The sequence below is a fragment of the Typopeltis vanoorti genome, chromosome 1, assembly GCF_054136105.1.
Source record: "Typopeltis vanoorti isolate ZY-2024b chromosome 1, IOZ_Tvanoo_1.0, whole genome shotgun sequence".
Lineage (NCBI taxonomy): Eukaryota > Metazoa > Arthropoda > Arachnida > Uropygi > Thelyphonidae > Typopeltis > Typopeltis vanoorti.
Window position 1 is genome coordinate 68,927,499 of NC_143549.1, and position 17,345 is coordinate 68,944,843.

The following is a 17,345-nucleotide window of genomic DNA, read 5'->3' on the forward strand; positions in this document are numbered from 1 at the left end:
TTATCACTGTCATACGAGCTACTTTTCTGCTACCAATAAAAGTTTCGCATATACTTCACACATGAAAAAAAGCTTAAACAAGTTTATGTGGGGAGATAGTAACTCGCTTGCAGTGGTAAACAACACGCCCTCCCTAATAGCCACTATACTGCAGAGGCAATAAAAACAAGTACTTTTATTATGCCAGTGAATAAGGTATGAGTAGTCTGTGTAATATATTTCTCAACAAATAGTGCAATTAGAGACAACTGGGATAAAAACACACTAATTAATGAATCACATGTCCCCTCATACAGAAACTATGCTGTATAGACTGAAACAAAACCATATGTTGCATGGGCAAACACGGTATCTAACTAAAAACTATTGTTATTAATTAGATGTGTGCGAGTTCAACCCAAGGCAGCAATAAAATTCAACCGAACGTGTTAAAATTCGTAAAAGTGTTAAAACTAAGTAATATATATATATATATATATATATATATATATATATAATCAATGTTATGGCAGTTTTACATATGGAATTCGGTTGAAGAGAGTTAGCATTTCAACTCAATTGTCAGCTATGCTTTTATCTTTCGGTTGCGCGATCTTTTGTTAATACCGCACCAATCATATGCACGTTTTAAGAGATTCGCGGTAGGCTTAATTACCGTAAAGGGAGAAAAGTCACAAAAGAGAAAAATGTTCCCGGTCATTCGGGGATTCCCTTATTCAGGTAATATTCACTAATTTCATGTTATCAGTCTGTGGTGTACCAGTATCGGTAAGTGGTGATATTATTTGATCTATTCTACGTTAAAAAATTTAACCCTGAAATGGATAAGTGGCTGATAAAAAATAAAAAAAAAATTCCCGCGAACAATCAGAAGAAGCAGAAACAGACTAAAAAAAATGAATAATTTCATATTTTACCAGAACAGCCCACATCGTCTTCAGAACCTAACTTTTTGCCTCTTACCAAACGGTAAGAGGCAAAAAATGTAATATGTGCATTTGATTTTTACAATATTCGCTGTGTATGTTTTGTATTGAATATAAATACAATAAATTATTATAATAATATATAACTCTATTACGATTTTTTGGAGGGGGGGTGGGCGTGAAATATTTTAATTTTTGCAAAGGGGGCCCTGACATCCAGAAGTTTGGGAAGCACTGATCTACACCAATTTTGTCAAATGTCAGAATTGGGAATTGGACAATGAGACTTATTTGTGCCTATGGTCCTCCAGAAGGCTTTATTAAGGTAGAAGTGGAGAAATCTTTTGAAGCTCTAGAGAAAGCTACTGACACAATGAAAAAGGAAACGTTAGTACTTGTTGGGGATCTAAATAGCAGAGTAGGAAATGATTGTCTGACATATAAAAATATTTTGGGAAAATTTGGAGAAAAGAGCAAAGCCAATAATAATGGCAAATACCTGTTGGATTTCTGCTCAGGACATGGACTGGTTATTACTAACACCATGTTCCAACATAAAAATGTGCACAAATTCACATGGATAGAAGAGGCAAGGAATAAGAAAAGTCTCATTGACTATGTTATTGTTGATAGTGATGTTTTCTCCCTGGTGCAGGACACCAGAGTGTACAGAGGATTTGAAACTGGAAGCAAATACTATTTAGTCTTCAGCAGGATAAAATTGAATTTCATATTGAAAAGAATAACATATAAGAAAGTTTTAAAGCGAATAAAAGTTGAGCAGCTCTCAATTGTGAACTGTAGACTAAAATACACAAAGATTATTGAAGAAAAAAAATGAAAGAGTTTGAGAACAGGAACCAAACCTTGGAGATTCAGTGGCAAGCCTTAAAGAAAACCCTGATTGATTCAGCCAGGGAGGCATGTGGTGAGGTTGTCTGCAAGGATAAAAAAATGAGAACTCCATGGTGAACACAGGAAGTTAAAGAGGCAGTGAAGGAAAAGAAGAAAGCATATCAGAAGTTCCAGGCAAATAAGTCAGCTTGTGCTCTTAGAGTATACAGAGACAAATGTAAGAAAGCTAAATACCGTGTAAAACTAGCTAAACAAAAGTCATGGGAGGACTTTGGCAATAACATAGAAAATAAATATCAAGAAAATATCAAAATATTCTGGAGATTGTTGAAGAAGCTTAGAAATGGAAGAAAGAGTGGGTAAAAGGAGTTAGAGATGATAAAGGATACATGAAAACAGGAGAAAAAGATATCCTTGAAGTATGGAGTTATTACTTCGAAAAATTGCCAAATGAAACAAGCAGTGATAGCACAGTGGTAAAAAAACACTCAACAGGCATACAGTCAGGTATACATGTCCATACTTGAGGTAGAAAAAGCCATCAAAGGCTTGAAATGTGGAAAGGCAGCAGGAGTAGATGATATTCGACCAGAAATGCTGAAGTATGGTGGTATAAAAGTCTTACAGTAGCTGCACTGCATAGTTCGGAAAGCCTGGACAGAGGGACAAATTCCCAATGATTGGAATAGAGCTCTAATAGTACCCATATATAAAAATGGAAATAAAATTGAATGTGAGAATTACAGAGTTATTTCCCTACTGAGTGCTGGCAAGATCTATGCAAGCATACTAGAGAAATGGTTGAGAAGAATTGTGGAAGAAAAGCTTGGTGAAGAACAAACTGGATTCAGGCCAAATAGAGGCTGTCAGGATCAGATCTTCACTTTACGACAAATAGTTGAGAAAGCATGGGAATATAACAAAGATCTGTATTTAAGTTTTGTCGATCTGGAAAAGGCATATGACAAAGTGCCAAGAGGGAAGCTATTCAATATGCTACATTTACATGGTGTCAATGGGGCATTATATAAAAATACTTAGTCTGTGTTTGAGTTGTAAGTTGGCAGTTAGAGTTGAAGGAAGTACAGGAAGATGGTTTAATGTTAAATCTGGTGTGAGACAAGGATGTACATTATCCCCTCTGTTATTCATTAGCTATATGGATCACATTATGAAGGAAAGGAAAGTGGTATTAAACATGATATCAGAATTGGAGATGTTAATGTCAGCTCTTTGCTTTATGCAGACGATGTTATACTTCTAAATAAATCCGCTACAAGTTTGCAAGAGTCCCTGACTAAATTGAGTAACTCTTGTAATAGATATGGTATGAAGGTCAGCATTAAAAAGACAAAGACAATGAAAATAGGTAGAATTGTTGAAAATGTCAATTGTGTTGTGAATGGGGAACCGGTGGAACAAGTAAAACATTTCAGCCACTTAGGCACGATTTTTACTGAAGACGATGAATTAAATATGGAAATAGACAACAGAATCAACAAAGCTGGTATGGTAGGAAGTCAATTGAATAAAATCATATGGAATAACAGAGAAATTAGTCGGAACTAAATTAGCTGTATACAAGACAGTGTTCAAATCAGTTTTAACTTATCGATCTGAGAGCTGGGTCAGAAGTAAAACACTTGACCAAAGACTAGAGACCGCAGATATAAGAGTCCCGAGAAAGATTAGAGGCATGAACAGATGGCATCAATGGCAATATCATATTAAAAACGAGGATATTAGGAAAGAACTTGACATTGTCGGCATGCATTCCTGGATGCAGAGCTAATCTCAGGTGGTATGGTCACTTAAACAGAATGGGCGAGGAAAGATTAGCAAAACAAGTGTTCTCTGCCAGGTCGGCAGGAAAACGACCCAGAGAAAGACCAAGATATAGGTGGATTGATACGGTACAATGTGCCTTAGATGATAGAAATATAACATTTGATAATGATAATGTTGGAGCCTTGACAAGTAACAGACTGATTTAGAGGAAAATCGTAGATAGGAAGTTAGTAATGATGTAAATTTTTCATGTAGTACTATCATATCCTGTACACCCCCTTGAGGGTACATGTCAGGAATATGACGATGATAATGATACATTTCTGTCATGGTATCCTGTACACTCCTTGAGAATACTTCTCAAGAAATGCATAATCTCAAAATGTTTCTAACATACTTCAAATAATCCAGGATTCAATTACCATACTGTTGAAAATATCCATTTCTTACCCTTCAACAGGACTATAAGGCACAGCTAGTTGTATACTCCTCATTGTACTCCTCCTCTTTCTCCTCCCTCTTCGTTATTTCTTGAATGATTCATTTATAGTTACATTTTACCTGTTTTGGACTTTATTTCAGTATCACCAATTATATCAACTCTGTGCAGTTCTTCTACCTCTCCTTCTCTCTCATTTTTTATTTTTAATATTTCTTTTCAAATATTTTTATTAGTATTAGCAGCTATTGGTTTTTGTTTTGATGTGTTGTGGAAAATAATAATGGCAGATGTGTTTTTGCAGCTATCAATTTATTTTGAACTGACTGTTTTTTATTTCTTTAAATCTTTACCTCTATCACAGATAAGTGGGATTGACTGTACGCTGTCTTTCAGATTTGCCAATTCTTATCAAGATGGGTCCCACTATTTTGTCCTCCTTATCATCACGGATGGAGTTATTAGTGATATGCCACAGACTAAACAGTCTATTGTTCAAGCATCAGGTCTTCCAATTTCAGTCATCATCGTGGGAGTTGGAAATGCTGACTTTTCTGGTAAATAACTAATTATTGATACCATTTTATTTTCATAATTCCTTTTATACTTAATTATACAACTAATAACAAACTGTAACAATTTAAGTATTCTAGCATATTTGTGAATTTCAAAGATGAAGTGTCATTCCATATGAAGCATGAGGGTGTTGGCCACCTGCAAATCAGCAAAAGAACGATTGTAGTGTTGTTATTCCTTATCATATTTAAGCTAACCTAATTGAATACTCTGGAAATGGCAAAAGCTGCATAATTTTTCTTTATAACAACATACACACATATACATTTTCTACACCTGAGGAGGTCTTATGTGAGTAAGATGAAGAGTAAAGTGCTGTGTTTTTGAATAAAGTAATTATTTATATGCAGTTCCAGTTTACTGCTTGATATGTTTATCCATGTGCTGCAAAGTTTACATGGAACTATTCTACACCTTCATGGCAAGGCTACATACAGAAATGTTAGAGAACTACATAAATCATTTCAGAAGATTACAAGAGGTGTCAACAGATTAATTTTGCTACATGAATTAAAATTTCTGGTGTCATTTCTAAATTCATCAATTTTAAAGAGAAACACACTCAGAGCATGAAGAATTTATAACAAAACAAAAACAGTGCTACTTAATGAACACATCACCAATACAAAACATTGCCTTGGTATACTAGAAGACAGAAAGCAGTACCTAGTCAATGAGCTCGAAAACAGACTAGATCTAATTTTATGACAGAATGTTACTTCCATTATCAACACACAAGCAAACAGAATTTATTGAGTGGAATAAAACCAAACTGATTAGAAAGAGTTTAATAGCTTAATAACTGAAAATATTTGCATGTTAAATCCTCATAAATCAGCTTTTCATATAAAAAAAAAAATATATATATATATATATGTATATATCAATGTCAAAATATGTTTTGTCTACAGCAGTGCAGGTTATTCTTAGCAAAGTCCTTAACTGTGCAGTCTGTCCAAAAAAAAAAAAAAAAAAAAAAGTGTTCAAAGAGTTTTTATTAACAAAAATTGAGCATGCTACTTCTGTATTAACTCTACAAGAGACTTCATAAGCTTGGTTTAAATCAGTACTTGCAATAAATGTAGCAAAATTTCTAACTGACAATCATATACCCCCTAGAACAGGCAAGCTGCTTCTAAAAGTTTAAAAAACAATCTTGAAATGCTAATCCTGCCAGCAGATGAAAGCAATGGCAATGTTACTATCATTCTTGACACAGAAAAGTACACCAACACAATCAGACAGTGCTTTAATACTGCTGGTAGGATTACTATATCAATATTGTTTTTTAAACTTTTAGAGCATCTTCCCTGTTCTAGGGATGTAAGACTGTTGGTTGGAAATTTTGCAACATTTGTTGCAAGTGCTGATTTAAACCAAGCTTATGAAGTCTCTTGTAGAGTTAAGAGAGAAGTAGCATGTTCAATTTTTGTTAACAAAAACTCTTTGAACACATACTACTGAATCACAATAATACCCATGCCCCTATATGGACTTCTAAAATTCACATGAAAGTCATACCTCTCCATTCAGTAATTGAAGGCATATATTCTCCTACATATCTTCCTGCTAAATCTGGCTAAACTGCTAAAAAGCATGACAGGAAAACACCATCCTTCATTAAAACTTTGAGTACTTTTGTCTCCACTATCATCAACATTGTTTTTCATGAATAGGACATTTTAGCCAGATTTGATGTAGTCAGTATGTTTACTAATGTCCCAACCAAGGAGCTCTTCATACAAAAATATATTTCTAGAATATATTCTGTTCTAGAATATATTTTCTAGAACAATGTTTAAAGCACTCCTTAAACATTGTATCTCCTCTAGATGCTTCAAGTACAATGATTTCACATGTAAACAGAACTCAGGATTAGCTATGGACAGTCCACTTTCTCATGTTTTGGTGAATCATTTGAAAGAAAGGTTCTGGAAGAATACCATCCCAAATGTAAATTGTGGAAAAGGTGTATCGATGGCATATTCTTAATCTGGAGCTATGGAGAAACTTCACTTTTCATTTTCCTCGAACAGTAACTAACATCCTAAGATACAATTTACTGTGAGTTAGAATATTATGATTCACCTCCACTTTTAGATCTAAGAGTAACTAAGAAATCTGGTAAATTAAAAGTCTCTTCTTTCAAAAACCAACACACACTGACAGGTATCTATGTGCCTCTCCCCACCATTACAGGCCTCAAAAATAGGGTATCATTTCAACACTTGGAGTGAGAACTAATTGTTTTAGAGCTCCATTTTCTAAAAAAATATCTTTCTACCAAATGGCTATAATGAGCACTTCTCAAGATCTTAATCAGCAGCTATTTGAGCTACCTCTAATAATGAGAAAATCATAGGTTTATTAATCTTCCCTATATTAGCTCTGTTTCCATAAAACTTGCAAAAGTTAGAAAACATAAAATCAAAATAGCTAACTCCTTTTATCAGGATCAGATCACTATTCCAGTGGTGTGAGAGATGGCTGTGCCCAACACTGGGTACAGCTGTCTCTTGCACCATCACTTCCTCCAAACAGCATGCCATTATAAAAACATTTGCTGATAAAATTAGAACCATCTGTTTGGACCATGATGCTTTATTAGTCAATTATGGTGGTAGTCACAGTGGTGGTTAGTGTAATCTCTCATTACATCTGCAAAGAATCAACAAAAACTCCTCTTCCATCACATACATCTGCAGCACCTCAGAAAAGTAGTGAAACTTTAAAAAAAAAGTAAATAAATAACAATAAATCCAAACCTCCTTTGGAACTTGCCAAAAATTAGCTATCTCACTTTATCAGATTGTTTACTTTGGCTACACTGGATATGCTATTAGCATTTAAATGGATAAAGATTAAAAATAGACTCACATCCTTCATTACAGAAAGCTCTCAGATTGCAGACCATGCATTGAATTTAGTCACTGGATTCGAAGATAAAACTTTCTTATTATTCAGGTGCAGATTAAATTCTGAGATTCTCTCTTTTTTTTTTTTTTAATCTGTCATGGCTCTACAACTCTGCCTATAACAATCTCCTGACTTAAACAAATATGGTTGCTCCACACTACCAAAAATCTGGGAGACCATTATTATGAAACTGTCTACCCAACATTTAAGATCACTTTACTATTCAAATAAAGGCTGCCACAGTAGGATAAGTCTGTTGTTTGCCTTCCTTTAATATCATAAGCAAATAAGGAAAAGGTTATGCATGCACAGTGATAAAGGTGAAATAATTAAATAAATTCAGTTTACTATTATCCTTGGTCCTTGTTTCTTTCCATTCAAATTTTTTGAAATTTCTTGAGTAAAATTTTAAAATGAAGTAATAATCATCTTTATTCTAAAATAGCTATGGAAGAATTAGATGCTGATACTGTAAGAATTAGTGCAGGTGGAAGATATGCTGAAAGGGATATTGTACAGGTAAGTAAAAATGTGAAAATGTTTCTAATTATTTAAAAAAAAAACTTGTCATTGTATTTCATATTAATATATATGGTTGCACATCTATTTGACTCCTATTCTATTTGCTCTTTGTAATCTAGGGATACATTCAGATACTGCATCATTAAAACATATTTTCAAAGCATCCCATGTACTGCTGACCATAGAAAAGACAGTATTCTCCTGAGTTTTTCATAATTTCCATATTTGTAGTTCAGCATATAACCCTTCCTGATCGGAACATCCATATAGTTGGTTACTTCTGAGGTTCTTCCTGTCACCAACTGGTGGCAAAACAGTTGGCGACAAGACAGGCAAAAAACATCTTTTACTGAGAAACTTTCTGATGCTATGATCAAATCGAACACTCAGACCTCAGGTTGCTTCTTTTTCGTGCTCTTTGAGAAATTTGGGATGTAACAGCTCAATAAATTCTTCTTTGTTCTTATCATGAGTTTTCTCTGCTACCCAATCAATATTTGGATAATTTAATGATTATCCAAATATTGATTGGGTAGCATTGGATCACACACATAATGATTACTCTTTTAGTATATCCATCCAGGAAATTTAGTGATGCATTTCATGTATTTCATTGCTCCCATCAACTGAACCACCAAGTCTATAGCAACACCCACCACATATTTCATTTCATTAGCCTCCACTTCACATTAGCTCTACTTCTCTCTCATTTTTGCTTTTAAATATTTCTTTTTAAAAAACTCACTGCTGCATGGGACATTATTACCATTATTACTTTCATGTGTTTTTACCTTAACTGGACTCATCATCTGATACCATTAGTAGTACTTCCCCCTCTCCTCTCCTCCTCACTTATCTTTTCTGTCATTCCTAAAATATGTATCCTGTGCACTCAATTCCAGTTATGACATATGACTCTGAAGGCCAACTGGCCTTCAGAGTCAGACTTACTACAGACACTTATGATTTCATGCCAGTCAGCATGAAGTCTCATCATGATGTACCATATAAGGGTGCAACATGATGAGATTTCATCATATTTTGCCTGGAGCATTGCCTGATTAAATTTCCTCTGCTTTCATCAGGAAACTAGAGTGAACAGCAAAAATGCGAACTACTGGAGTAAACTCTCAGTCAACATCTAGAAGAAGACAAATAAACCAAGCATCAGAGGAACTGGACATAAGAACGATCAATAGGAGTATTACCCCCAACCAGCCACAATGTCTATAGACGTCCAGCTAAATCTGAATACGATTCTGTAACACCTATTGAATAACATGGATAAGAAGTGCATTTTGGTCTCACTATTTCATCCACCTCGGCTGGTAGGGAGGTTAATGGAAAGGAAATGCGACTTGAAGAAGAACTGGAAAATGCCATGTGGACATAATTCACATTATTCAGATAAAGAAAACTAAAACAGGTGAGATCTTACTAAATAATAAGTATAGAATGTTATATTTTGGCAATAATGATAAAGGAAAAGAAGGAGTATCAATAGCATTCAACACCAAACATGGGGATAAACTTAATTGGAAGGCAGTTTCAAGTAGAGTTATGTGGGCAAACTTGAAAATAGGGAAATGGACAATGAAACTTATTTCTGCCTATGGTCCCACAGAAAGTTCTCCTAAGGAAGAAGTGGAGGAATTTTTCATGTCATTAAAGAAGGCAGCCAACACAAAGAAAATGAAAAGAGTGGTCCTTGTACAAGATCTAAACAGCAGAGTAGGAAATGAATCCCACCAGGCATATGGTAAAATTTGGAGAAAAGGACAAAGCTAATAATAATGGTAATTATCTGCTGGATTTCTGCTCAGGATACGGACTAGTCATTACTAACACCATCTTCTAACATAAAGATGTGCACAAGTTCAGGTGAAGAGAAGACACAAGAAATAAGAAAAACCTCATTGATGTCATTGTTGATAGTGATAATTTCATGCTGGTTCAGGATACAAGAGTATACAGAGTATTTGAAATTGGAAGTGAATATCGCTTAGTTTAATTGAATAAGAACAATGTGTAAAAAAAAAAAAAAAGTTGTAAAAGAATTAGTTTGAACTTTTACAGGTCAACTGTAGACTCAACTATACAAACATTTAAATAAATAAATAAATAAATAAAACAGTTAAACAAGAACCAAATCTTGTGGTCTCAGTGGCAAACTTTGCAGAAAACTTTAATTGGCTCAATTAGGAAGGTATGTGGTGAAGTTGTCTGCAAGGATAGAAAAATAAGAACACCATGGTGAACACAAGAAGTTAAAGAAGCAGGCCTATAAAAGAAGAAAGCATACTAAATGTTCCTAGGAAATTAGTCTACAGATACCCAAAAGAAATACAGAGAAAAATGCAAGAGAGCTAAGCTATGTGTAAAGGCACAGTTTTTAGTGAAGATGGCATAAATTTGAAATAGACAACAGAATAAGTAAAGCTGATGTGCTGGGGAGCCAGCTGAATAAATTTATATGGAGCAAGAGTGCCAAAACACCAAACTAGCAATATACAAAGTGTTCAAACCAGTTTTGAGTTATTGATCTGAGAGTTGGGTTAAAAATAAAGCAGATGATCAAAGATTAGAAACCACGGATATGAGAGTTCTGAGAAAAAATAGGGGAGTGAACAGATGGCATCAGTGGCAGAATCATATTAAAAATCAAAATATTAGAAAGGAACTTGATATTGTTAGCATTGTAGAATGTGTGAAAGCTGGGCTAATATAAGGTGATATGGCCACTTAAATAAAATAGGTGAGGAAAGGTTAGCAAAACAGATGTTTGATGCCAAGATGCCTGGATAGAGACCCAGAGGAAGAAAAGATCTACGTGGATTGATTCAGTCAGAAGTCCTTTAGAAGAATGAAATGTTAAATATGACAATATTGGAGTTTTTACAAGTAATAGGCTAAGTTTGAGAAAATTCGTTGATAGGAGATTAATAATAAACTGAATCTTGTAGTGTTGTCATAGTAGGCTGAACACTTCCTTGCTGGTACATATCTGGAAATTGATGATGATAATGATCCTTTCCTCACAGAAGTCTTCATATGGTTAGCCACAACCTAAATAATCACTCTAACTGACTTTGCAATCCTCTCACCAACAAACTCTCAATCCTTGCATGCCCTCTATTATATCCCGTCTAAGATAGTTGTTCCTCGGGAACCCAAATTATGTCTCTTTGTTCCAATCTATATTGTCATAATTAAAATCGCCCATAATGATTGTCCTCTTGTTCGCTATCCCAAGTTGCCTATACATTTCTTTATCACCCTTCACATTCCCTGGCTTATAGCAACATCTAACTAAATTATCTTTTCATATCAACCTCCACCTCACACCATGTGATCTCATAAAATCATTACCACTATTTCCCTCTTGCATTTCTGCCTTATGTGGACATAATTCCTTTGCTATCATCAGCAGCACTCCCTCTCTCTTCTTGTCCTTTCCATCCTTGCACAAAACATTATAGCATTCCATTTCTATTCCCATCAAGATATCATCCAACCATGTTTCACTTATTCTGACAGTTTGGGAGAGTGATAAACTGCCTTGAATATGACATCTTAAAATTAAAATAAATATTTACCTTAATATTTACATATTAAGGAAAAAACCCTGCTACCTCCTGAGATCAGCTAACTCACCTTCAACTGAAAAAGCCCATATAAGGATTTTCCTCATCATGACGAGAATCGAACCCAGGTCTTTTCCAATTGAAGGGTGCAATGTTCCGCTCTTCTTCCAATTTCACTATGGAGATCTATGATATACCTACAAAAAACAAGGATTGATCCTTTGATACTTGGTGTAGTGAATTTCCTTTAGAACAGCTTTACACGTGTTGGACTTTGGTCAGAACTTTTCTCTAGTTTGTTATAGTGAACTAGTTTGTTGTAACAGTGTGTGTGCTGTAGTGATAGTTGAACAGTTTTTTAGTTTGATTCTTTAACAATGCTTGTGACATAATGACTAGAAATATATACACGTTTACACAAGAATAATATTTAATTTGCCAAATATTTCGGTCTGAATATTACAGACCATCTTCAGTGGCTACATAGGAATAGTTTTAAAAAACATCGTAATGACTGTATATCTATATCAAAAATTTGGGAAAATTTAATCAAGATAACACATTAATTTTTTTTAATGTAAATTTCCTATATTAGTCTAATGCTATTTAAGATTATTACATGCATTTCTGAATTAATATCTTTAATTATGACTTTAAAAATGTTTACTCTTCTAATATTTAGCGATATGACATTACGCAGCTCGTTCTATGTATGAATGATCAGTTGTTCGTATCCCACCTTGTTTTTTATAACTATTCCTATGTAGCCACTGAAGATGGTCTGTAATATTCAGACCAAAATATTTGGCAAATTAAATATTATTCTTGTGTAAATGTGTATATATTTCTATTTTAAGTTGTTTATATTTTTATTTGCTCAAATGCTTTTTAAACTTATTTTCTTCCATAGCTGAACAGATGGTAAAAAATTACTGTATTTTAATCTTATTAGGAGGCATAATGAATTAAAGCAAAATGTGAAGGCATAATACAATCATTATTAATATAAAATAATTTTTTTCCTTCATGCATTTATTGCCAAAATGTTATTTTTATGTTTGTTGTTGTATGTTCTATTTGCCAAATAAATAATATTCTTGCACAGGGCTGTGACAAATAATTAATTTTTTGTCACAGCCTGAGCAAAACTATGCAAAATCTAGATTAACACTTTTAACACCAGATTAACTATTTTGAAAACTTGTTTTAGTTTGTGCCGTTCAATCAAGTTGCATCTCAAGGATCTTGGCAAAGAATGCAGGTCCAACTAGCCAAGAGTGTTCTAGCTGAAATACCTGCACAGTTTGTTGGCTTTATGAAAAAAAAAGGATTAAAACCCAAAGCAGCTTCTGAAATCGCTCCAAACCAGTACAGTAACTTGAGTGGATATCAACCACAGTCATTTGCACCAGCTCCTTCTTTTAATGTGGCTACCTAGCAGCCAGTTTCTGCTCATGGTAATTCCCGCTAGCCATTATTATGTGGTAAACTAAATATACTATACAATAAACCACCTTCAAATGGTGTAATAATTCTTGTTTTCCATCATGCATGTACTGCCAAAATATTATTTTCATATTTATTGTTATTTATGTATGTTCCATTAATAATTAATTTTCTGTCACAGTAAAGCTTGTACACGAAGATTATTTTTTTTTAATATATCATCTTGAAAGCAGTATCATATACATTTAAGATAGAACAAAACTATACAATATCTAGATTAACACTTAATGGCTCTGAAATTGTGATATATATATTAATTCATTGTAGTGTTAAAACTATTGTTTAGAATGTTTCTTTGTATTTTATAATGATCCCAGTTTTTCTCAGAAAATTAAGAGTAGTAGAAGAAGAACAGGATGGATACTTGTCTAGAAATTATGTAATGCTTTTGAATATGAGTTGGGAGTGTTAAGTATTTTGTAATAGAGGGGAGACTTCTTGAAATTCAAAAAATATAATTTCATAATTTATGAGAATTCATGGGAAAACTGGTATTTGTTGATGATTTATGTTAAAAAATTGATGTGGGATAATTTTTGTTTGTGTCGTAATCTGAATGCATTTTGTTTAATCTGATGTAAGATAATTAAAATACATGTGATATGTGAGAATACATCAGTGATGGATCTACATTTTGGGGGCTCTGAAGCTTGAACTCTTGGAGAGGTTCTTTTTATCAAAAAAAAAAAAAAAAGTGCTGGGCAGTGGGAAAGAAATCTATAATAGAAAAGCAACAAAAAGACAAACGATATAATTTGTTTATTAGGCCTATTCTAGTAAATGCCTGATATCATTTGACTAACTTTACAAAATAAATTTTCTGGCAGCTTGTTCCCGAACAGTCGCCTTGTCATATGATAGTGATTTTGTTATCATTTTCTATTGATAAGATACTGAAATAGTTCAATCTGTTTTCAGCCATTGTAGAGCAAAACTTATAAATGAAAGCTTTGAGAAATTTCTCTCTACTTGACAGCTTGTAATTGGTAGAGTCAGATAAATCTTTAAAGTAGTTGTCAAATTTGGAAAAGGCTCAATTAGACATTGTTCGTAAATGAGTTGTAGAACTTGTGAGCATTACAAGTTTTCTTGTGCCTGCCAGCTTTGCCGGTTATGTATGTGCAAATACTCTTTGAATTGACACCTTTTGTTCAGCAATTTTTTATCAATGTCTTTACATGCAACGTCTTTATTATAATAGGATATTGCAATAAATTAAAGATACCAAGAAATTATATACTTGGTTTAATCCTTTATCCAAGTGTAAGCAAACAAAGTTTGTGCCTGAAGTATTTTCAGGACTGGGGCAACTCGTGGTAAAGGGGTAGGACTTCACATCACTTGCCCTAGTATCCCATAATGCAAAACACATCTCCTTGCAGACATGTATTATGGGAATGTATTATAGACTATGCATTATGGGAAGGGTCACTACCAAGATATTATCAGTGTCAGAATTTCAAACTAAATGTACTTAAATCTTTTTTCCAATCTGCTCTGCTCAAACATTTAAAGAGTCTATTTAGGATTTCTACTCTAAATGTGTCAGCTCCTCTTAATGAATCCTTGATATTTATTCCATCAGAAAATTTGTTTGTAACAATTCACTTCATGACATTCGAATACTTTGTGTTTATTTTGTCACTCAGATTTTGTGCTTTTGTTTCATAATCTGCAATTCTTTGATCTGAAGTTTCTCTAAGTTCCTTAACAAACGAAAGTAAAGATAACAGAATGTCTGTCATATACATCAAAACCTGGGGTTTGTAGTATCTTGCTCACTTTGTTGAAACTTTCCAACACTTCTTCCCAAACTACTGTTAAAATGGCACATTCCAGTTTTAACAACTTGACAAATAAATTTTTTGCATCTCATTCGCATTCAGGCTTCTCTTCTGAGTCTTCACAAATATATTTCAGAGTTTGCAAAATGCTGTTGTACCCATTTCCAACAGTCTGCACAGCTTCATGATGAGACCATCTTGTTATACTTAACATTTTTCAGAGAAAAAATCTGAATTGGCATGCATTTTAAAATACATCATCTACGAGGGGAGCCCAAAAAGAAAACATACAGCTGCTGAAAAATACTGACATAGTCAACAATTTCAGGTATCATATCATTGAGATTGCTTTTACCCCAACTACATTAAACCAATGGGTTGCACATGGTTCATATTACATACATGTTAATATTTTTAAAAAAACTCTTCTCCCCCCACACACACACACTTCATGTTCGATTCATTGTCATAGGATTGACTACAGGTATTGTCCAGTGGCAGTTTATTATCACTCAAAACTTGTTTTGCTTTGTTAACAAAGTCATAGATACATGGTTTCAATCAGTGAAAAAGTTAAAAATCACTTGTTAAAAATCAATTGATTCACAATTTCATCTTGTATGTATTTTCCCATGATTTCAATTCACTTCATGAACTGTTTTGGATAAATAAGTACCATTTATTTTTTTCATTTCATTTCTATTGTTTGGTGAACCCCATATCTCATTATGACCTCTGAATGACAAATCTCTTTTACTTAAAAACTTAATAACTGCAGCAACCATTTTCAATACTTTGAAGCAGTAGTGAATATTTTTTCCTCATTGGCTTCTCAAGTTTCTGTTTCGATGTTTTTGTTGGACTTCAGTGGCATTTTCATGATTCGGGAGTTCTCAGAATTTTCATCCAGTCAGAAAATCTGTCTGTTGTGAGTAATGTTTGGCATGTAGAAAACGGTTTGCAAATAGAATATATGCAATGTTTAACCTTTCAGTAAACTCACTAGGATCTCATGACAGTCTGACTATTTTCCTTTTCTTTTCTTTTTCTTTTTTTAAAACATTTATTGGAGAAGCTTCTATTTTATTTTTTATAAATTTTGTTTGATTCTGATATTATCTGCATTATGCTTTTGAAAAAATGTCTTTCATTAAGCAGTATTGTATGAAATTATTGGAATTATTATCATTTGTGACAGATTATTTTGCAAGGTCATTGTACTTATCGAAATCATGATATTCATTAAAATTAAACTGCTGCTGATGTTTGTTGTTGGTGATATATTTTGTATAAGAGTTCTGTTAATGCCTTAGGGAGGAGGAGGTGCTATTGATGATAGAGAAAGAGTTATGTCCATACAAAGTAGAGATGCAAGAGGGGAAATAGTGCCATTGGTTTTCAGGCAGTATGATGTGAGATAGAGGTGAATAGAATGAAATACTTAATTGGATACTGTTATACACCTGGTAATGTGGATGATAGTGACTATGAAATGTATAATTAAATTAGCCAAGCAAATAAGAAAAGGGTTATTATTATGGGTGATTATAATTATGGCAATATAGACTGTGATGATGAGAAAGCAACTGGAAGTCAAGAAATTCATTTTCTTTACTTCCAGTTGCTATCTCATCATCATGAATGCAGCTTGGGGGATATTATTATTATTATTATTATTATTATTATTATTATTATTAAACAAGACCTCATGGAGTCAAAGACTCATCTAGGAGGTCCTTTTATCTCACACACATCTCATCATACCGGGTCTTAAACACATTCAAACTCCTTGCAGACACCACACTCTCAGGTAAGGCATTCCAATCATTCACAACTCTGCACAAAAAAAACCTGCCTCTCACTCCCCTACTCACACCCTCTTTATACAGTTTCCAGGGATGACCTCTGGTTCTCCCCTGATCTCCCACTATTCTCTGTAGAACTTCTCCACCATTGATCCTATAACAACCCCTTACCAACTTGTAGGTCTCTATCATATCTTCCCTCTTCCTTCTCTCCACTAGACTCTGGAAATTACATCTTTTCAATCTTTCCTCATACTCGACATTCCAGAGGTCAGAAACTACCTTAGTCAGTCGCCTTTGGACCCTTTCCAACATCGCTTCATCCTTCTGAAAACCAGGTGACCAAATCTGGGCACAATAGTCCATGTGTGGCCTAATCAAAGCCTTATACAATGGAACAAGAATCTCCCTACTTCTACATGTCAGTGTCCTCCTCATCATTCCCAGAAGTCTTTGTGTTGTCTTCACAATTTTGGCGATGTGTCCCCTAAATTTTAGATCCTTATCCACTATCACTCCCAGATCTCTTATTTCCTCTACTTCCAACAATATATTCTCACCAAGCATAAATTCTGCATCCCATCTTTGTTTTCCAAATTTTAAAACCTTACATTTTGCAACATTGAACTCACATCCCCATTTGC

At 33.9% G+C, this 17,345-nt stretch overlaps 1 protein-coding gene across 1 annotated transcript in view; it reads left to right on the plus strand.

Moving 5' to 3' along the window:
* LOC150110067 (copine-8-like) overlaps positions 1-13,044 on the plus strand; it is a 301,155-nt gene extending 288,111 nt beyond the window's left edge. Inside the window, exons 15-17 of the mRNA XM_090406591.1 lie at positions 4,405-4,565; positions 7,946-8,019; positions 12,817-13,044. Of these exons, the coding sequence (XP_090262717.1) occupies positions 4,405-4,565; positions 7,946-8,019; positions 12,817-13,044 (463 nt within the window). The remainder of the gene's footprint in view (positions 1-4,404; positions 4,566-7,945; positions 8,020-12,816) is intronic.
* Positions 13,045-17,345: the final 4,301 nt, after the last annotated feature.